At 44.0% G+C, this 7153-nt stretch overlaps 1 protein-coding gene across 1 annotated transcript; it reads left to right on the forward strand.

Moving 5' to 3' along the window:
• Positions 1-2: 2 nt before the first annotated feature.
• Positions 3-6879, forward strand: SRD5A3 (steroid 5 alpha-reductase 3; the record flags this gene model as incomplete). Its single annotated transcript, XM_019525865.1, has 5 exons — positions 3-172; positions 3065-3210; positions 4566-4760; positions 5909-6031; positions 6607-6879. Coding segments are annotated over 5 exons (894 nt in total), but the record flags the coding sequence as incomplete, so codon positions are not given.
• Between the last annotated feature and the right edge of the window lie 274 nt (positions 6880-7153).

A 7153-nucleotide genomic window follows, 5' to 3' on the forward strand; every position in this document is an offset into this window, starting at 1 on the left:
CGGCGCCGCTGGCTACGCTTTGGCTGCTCCTGGCCGCTGCCTTCCTCGTGGCGCTGCTGGTGCGGGGGGGCGCGGGGCTGGGCGTCCTCGATGGGCTGCTCCGCTACGGGAAGACCCGGAGCTGCTGCGGGCCGGGCCCGGCCTGGCTCCGCCTCGGCGCCGTGCCCAAGAGGTGCGGGGCGGGGGGCGGCGCCGGCAGGGTCCCCGGCTGCTCGGCCTGTAGGGCGGGCTCATCCCCGGGGAGGGATGGGGGAGCGGGGCCTGGCCTTCCTTTCCCTTCCCGGGACGTCCCTGTGTTGCCTCCCGAGAGCTGAGAAGGCTCCTGACGGCTGCCGGCCTCGGGGGGCTGCCTGGCCCCGGCCTTGCGCCAGGGCCCCGAGCGCTGTGAGGCTCCACGTGAAACCTGCGACTAGGAGTTTCGCCTTCAAAGCGTCGGGTTCGTGGCATGCTGCAGAGACCTAGCTGCCACCTAGCGATGAGGCCTTGGTGTACCAGCTGCCCAGCCCGCTGCCTCATCCTGTTGTGATAAAGCTTCTGAGACCTGACTAAGCTGCAGTGGAGTGCACTGTGCTTGGCGTCCCCTCTCCCTTCCCTGTCTTCTCCCCCAAAATCAACTAATGTATATAGGCATTCATTCTGGGAAGAGAAACTTGCAAGGGAGATTTCCCAGGTGTCAGCCTGGAAGACCTTTTTTCCCGGAGGATGCGTTTCCTTTGGGAGAAATTAAGCTAATGCTTATATGTTCAAGCGATGTCTGAACACATGCTTTGCAGGGGTGGGGGAGGGTTAATTAGAGAGGCTGCCAAGAGCCACTCTGAGTAAAACACCGGCAGCATCTTGTGTATTCATGATCCCACATTTCAAAATGGCAGCAGGACACTTTAACTAAAGCTTCTTGAATAAGCTTTAGTTAAAGAGCTCCTGCGACTATTCTGAAGCTTGGGGATGCTGAATACACCAGATGCTGTAGCACGCTCGGATTAGAGCGCTCCAGCAGACTCTGTTAATCCAGTCTGTTATGATGCATTCTAATTGGAACATGTTGGAGCACATGTAACAGTGCCTGTACTTCCTACTGGCCAGAGTCAGCTGCCCAGAGCTGATTAAAATTCAGTTTGACCTGAAGATAGGTTAAGCAGGAGCTGCCTTTCTGAACAGACATAGCAGTTTGGATTCTGTTTGGTTAAGCTATTAGTGCTATTTTATTGTGACAAGCTACATAGCAAATACTTTGCAGCAGTTTTGTTTGCTCAGAGACTAGACTGAGAAGGACATGAATCTTATACCTGCTAGGACTGCCAACAAGGGTTTGGCACAAATGGTTTCAGTTTGTACACTGAGGCTTTTAGCTTCCGTGCTAGTAGGTTTGATTATTGCTGATTGAATTATCAGCATCCTACAGTGTGCTCTCTTTTGCTCTCACTTGCATTCTCAGTAGCTGATACCCTGCTCCCAGATGGTGTCAACACTGGATATCAGCCTAGCACTCTTGCATGGAATCTGAACTAGAAGACCTGTTGTCCATCCAGAGACATTAATGTTGCCCTCTGAGACTTGCCAATGTGACAAAACATTCCCGCTTTAACTGCCTGGGAGTAACTTGCTTCATTTGCTCCCATTACTTTCAAGGTCTCATTTAATAACTCCTAGGAAGGTTCTACACACCAAGATTTTGCCACTGTAGAATGAAGTCCTTTCCCTTTCCTGCATGATTTCCCAAAGTCATTCATTTAAGAAAAAAACATAGACGTTATCAAGTGCGAATGGCAGCCTGTACAGCCCTTGTAGGATCTAATATGTTCTCAAGTTATGTAAAATCTGACTTGACTGCACTGTTGGAGCTCTGCTGGTATAGTCATCCTGGGAGTAGAGCTGAAAGGAAGCTGAGCACACTCTTATACATATATCTTTTTGCAGATGTTGCCAGGAGTCGGGTTTTTTTCATTTTATTATTATTTTTTATTCATTATTCATTATTCATTATTATTTATTATTTTTAAGGGCAAAGGGACTATAAAGGCATCTGTATAACATTGGTTGTTAAATCCTATTTACCTCTCTGTTGAGTTCAGTAACTTGTGACTGACTAAAGCATATCTTCCAGAAAGGCATCCAGTCTTGCCTTGATGCCTGTTAAGAGGTCTCTCCCATTTTCTGCAGTACATATAAAGACTCATGTATTTGGAAAGAGACCAAACACTGGAGTACACGAGGCTTGTGGGTGATTGTACAAAAGACTGTTGCAACTGGCAACTGGTGGAGCCTTTTAGACATATGTCCAGAAGAGAAGATACTTTTCAGCCCTCCTCTTATACAGTTGTCAAAACAAATTACATATTGCATTCTGTCTGCATCTTGAATATCTCAGATCATCCTGTATCATTGGCCTCTTTCAACATCCTGGCCTGGACGTTTCTGTCCTAGTCAGATCATGCAGGTACTGGGAGATCCTACAACTTGTACAGCTATCTCCTCCTCCTAGCTTCTGGCAGGAGTGCCCATATGGCCCATAAGCGAGGTTATGCTTACGTAAGGAGTACATGCCATTGGTCAGGTTTTCTGGTCCTGACTATGCTGGCCAATTTTTTAGCAAACCCTTTATGTGAGTACTATATATATTGATCAATGTTTCAGTGAGGCCTACAGCTGTGCAGTGAAAATTATTGTTGTCAGCCTTTTAGTTGTTTGGGTTTAAAAAACAGCATTACATGGTCACTTAGGGATCTGTGATTTATTTCTTAAGCCTTGAGGAATACTCAAGTTTTGTATGATCCCCACTCAGTCCTCTTCTATTCCAGGTACCTGAGATAACTATAAGCAGGGATGAGAGATTATATATTATTATTGTAAGCAAACCTTTAACTAGGAAGACAGTTTTGTGTTAGGCTGTAGTGGATGTCTTGTAGATCTAATTCCATAAACTGGGACTTGGACCCTAAATCATTCAAGGCCAGGTCAAAAGAGAATGGACCTTTTCCTCTGAGAACCTTGAACTGAATTCCAGTGTTGAAGTAAGGAGTGTTATGAAGAACACTGCTAATGCTGCTGCTGCTTCTTTCCACAGGTGGTTTACTCACTTCTATGTGGTTTCTGTGACCTGGAATGGCTTTTTGCTGCTCCTGCTTATTCAAGCTTTGTTCCTAGAAAGGCCTTTCCCGGTTTGGCTTCGGGATCTGCTCAGTGTTCTCAGTGGGTCTTCACAGAACCAGGGCAAGTAGTTCAAACATGCTTAATAGTACTCGGAAAGCAGAACCTCTCTACTCTGCTGCTGTGTTGTTATTTTTGGAGAATGTATCAGCTACTCATCCCTGAGTGTTTTGGGGGGTTTTATATAACGTATAAACTAGGTTCCAAGTGGTTTTGGTATGATTCAGTATAAAACTGTTTTTACATAATGAGCAAAAAGTCACTTGTAATGGTTACTTTCTTTTGCTTTCACTCAGGTCTTCTTGCTCTTTTGCTACTGTCAACAGCATGTGCCCTGATACACACGCATGTTCTCCCTTTCCCTGGAAATACGCTCACTGCAGGGCAAAGATTTGCTTTTAGAGGAAAAAGTTGGTCCTTGGTGGTTGAGCAGGTGCTGCAGATATAAGTCAGTAACCAAACCCTCCATATATAACATCGGGGAGTTCCAACTGGTGGTCCATAGGCTGAATGGAACCTTTGGTGGGTTGAATTGCGGCCCCTGGGGCTCGCCAGTACAACTTAACAACCCAGGGTGGGCAGGGGGGCACAAGTGTTCGCAGTGTTCCTCCCTTGTGTTCTGGAGTTGGGAGAGCAGATTTCCATAAGCCACACAGACAAGACACTTTTGCCCCGTTGCTCGGGGTGGGTCAGCCACCCAAGGAGCCACTTCCAGGCTGTGGGACCAAATAAGGTAGACAGCCCAGTGTTAGAGGTTATATATAGTAGATGGAGAGTTTCTTTGCTTGGACTACATTTTTTCTTAAGTCACAAGTCTGGGAACCTGAAACAGTGTTGTCTGGCTGTTTAAGGGAGGCAGATAGCTGGGGTAGGAATCCAGCTGTAGGTGATCAGCTGTCAGTTAAAAGCCCAAGAGAAGGAGCAGTTTGCTGATAGGAAGGCAGACTGAGGGTCGGCAGAGCTTGCATCTAGGAAAGGGCCAACTCCTGCCGCTTGGGAAAAGGCTAAAGGTTTACTTTACTCTGTTTGTTTGGACTAAAGGTTATTGTTTTATGTTATGAATACTGGTTGAGGGACTCCCAACAAAGCAGAGGCAGGGCTACAGGCACCCAAGTCTGCTTATGGTTTATTGTTTCAATTTTTGGAAGGACTCTGAAAGGATCAGAGCCTGCCTGCACAACAGCAGGTGCACCAATCCACTTGCAGAACTGCAGAAGTAAGGATGTTTGCTTTGCTCTCCCAAACTTTGAGTAAAAGAACAACTCAGGCTTGGAGAATAGGGTAAGATTTGCTAATACAGAAATGTTAAAGGATTTAGAGCCTAAATGCTAAGAGATTCTAGCTAGGGAATTCAAAGGCATTCAGATTTATGAAGAGAGACAGCAAGTTTGTGACTTTTCATTTCTGCTTGATTATAGGTTATGAGCACCTGTCTGTCTTCTTGGTTCTCCTCCTGTTTTGGCTGCACAGTCTTCGAAGACTCACAGAGTGCATCTGCATCAGCGTGTTCTCCAATAGCGTCATGCATATTGTGCACTACTGCTTTGGACTTGCTTACTATATTGGCATTGGATTAACTGTGCTATGTCAAGTACCAGTTAGTGTCAGGAATGGTGAGTACCTCCTTAGAACTATTTAAATGGCATTCTCTTTTTTATACTCGCTTGTACTTTCACAGGATTTGTATACGTGGAAATTTGATAGTGTGCCAAATAGATTACCTTTTGCCTAGAGAGGAAAGTCATACCTAGCCTACATAAGAGAGAAGAAGGTATATGAAATCTATAAAAGGGCTTACTGGAGTTAGAATGTGTCATTTTATCAGGTCACCAATGCCTAATGTAGTCCATCAGTGACTGCTCCTATATTTTATACTTGTGCCTGGTCTACATGTATTTCTTTGCCATATAGTTGGGTGCCATTGTTCCCTGCAAGCTACCTTGTCCCATAGGCTTTCAGGGCAGATATATCACAATTTTGCCACAAGATGCTTCAGCCTTATGAAAGAGCACTCAGTTGACACTAGTTCAGTAAAGCTGAGCATTTTCCTGGCTAGACAGCTACTATGAGCTGAAGTTTCTTTTCTGCTGGAGACCTTCCTTTAACCATGAACCTGACAAACTCTGTTGGCCAACCTCTTTGTCCGTCCACTTTGTACTTTCCAGATGGCTACACATTTCAGGTTGTGTCCTTTCAATCTGCTAGTTAGGCTAATTACATCTCGACTAATACTACAGAGCTTTGAATACCAGTTTCTGTCAGCACATTTCACTAATTTCCACAGCTGTGCTACCATTTGCTTGGCCATGCAGGTGTCTTCTGGACCAAAATGCTCAAAAAGTCAGCCGTGCCTTCCCTATGGATAACTCTTCCAAAGGAGACTGTACTAGATGCAGAACTTTTTGGCCTTTTAAGCCACTTGTGATGATCTGTAGAGTATCTTTTGTTCTCCACACTATTTTTTTTTTAACTTATGTATACCGTTGCTGTGAAAAACTGGTTAGACTACAAATAGAATATGAAGGTCCTAGCTACCTTCTTTGTAATGTGCTTTATCCCTTATTTCTAATCATCAACTGGTTCATAGTCTGCATGAGCAAGGCTTAAAAGCACAGATCAGGACATTAGGGAGAACACAGTGCCCTGGGACAAGCTCTTGGGATATGAAAAGGTGTGTGTCTAGTGCTTTCAGGTAGTTGTATGGGGGTTAATGCATTTCCTTCTAGTTTGTAGTCATGAACCATCTTTTTATTTATTTCAGGGAATAGCCTTTGGATGCAAATCCACTGGTATCACATCCTGGGAATTACACTGTACATTTGGGCTTCTATTCATCACAACAGATGTCATGTGATTCTAGCTAAGCTTAGAAAAAATAAATCGGGTGAGATATTTCACATCTGGAAGCTGTTAATGCATTTTATTTTTTCCCGTTAGAAATATTTGTCACAATGAACACTGTTTCCATGCACACAGTGAAGGGAATGCGTATAAGACTTCCCACTGTGTGTGTGGAAGAGATTTGTAAGCAGTAATATCCAGTTAATTGCAGCATGCAAAGTTTAAAACAAAGTTCTAAAACTTAGCATCCTAGAATGAAATAAATCTTAAGGGTTCATAACACATTTTGAAAACATAAACTAATCTGCAGTGCCCTTTATTATTTTCATTTATGAATGTTGAACCCAAAAGAGCATTTTGTAGCTCAAGGGCATTGAGTAACTTCCTGAATCCAAAACAAAAAATGCCCACTTCTGTGCTTACAGTGTAATTATTTCAATCTGTACTTTCAAACACTGGTAGCAAAGTGTTTTAAGGCCAAGTGGTAAGCACCCACAAATCCCACTGAACTCTGTGGGAAGTGCCTGTATTTGTCATTACACCATAATTATGAGTTAACATTTAAAGTTTATTTAATGTATATTCTATCAACTAACTCTTCCCTCTATTTAATTGCAGGAAACGTTGTAAGTTTGAATCACAGTATTCCTTTTGGAGACTGGTTTGAGAGGGTCTCCTGCCCGCACTATTTTGCAGAACTCCTAATATACGTCTCCCTAGCCATCACATTTGGATTTTACAACTTGACTTGGTGGCTTGTAGTGATGTTTGTACTGTTTAATCAGGCATTGGCTGCCATTTTGTGCCACGAGTTCTACCTGACCACATTCAGCTCCTATCCAAAGCATCGAAAAGCATTTATACCATTCCTCTTTTAAGATATTCATTAATGCAAACCATCTAAAAGGGAACAGAAGACAGGTTCTCAGGAGTCGGTGTAATCAAAATTGGGGTTAGACAAAAATTTGTCTGGGTTCTGCTCACGTGAGTTTTTAATGAATGTACAGACTTTACTTTTAACAGTTTGAATTGCATCTATATATTCACAGAATCATAGAAGTAGGGTTGGAAGGGACGTTATAGATCTTCAAGTCCGACCCCCTGCCAGGGCAGGAGAAAAAACTGGGCTCAAATGATCCCAGCTAGGTAGGCATCAAGCCTCTTC

This window comes from Gavialis gangeticus, unplaced genomic scaffold (assembly GCF_001723915.1).
Source record: "Gavialis gangeticus isolate Ggan-Ray unplaced genomic scaffold, GavGan_comp1, whole genome shotgun sequence".
Lineage (NCBI taxonomy): Eukaryota > Metazoa > Chordata > Crocodylia > Gavialidae > Gavialis > Gavialis gangeticus.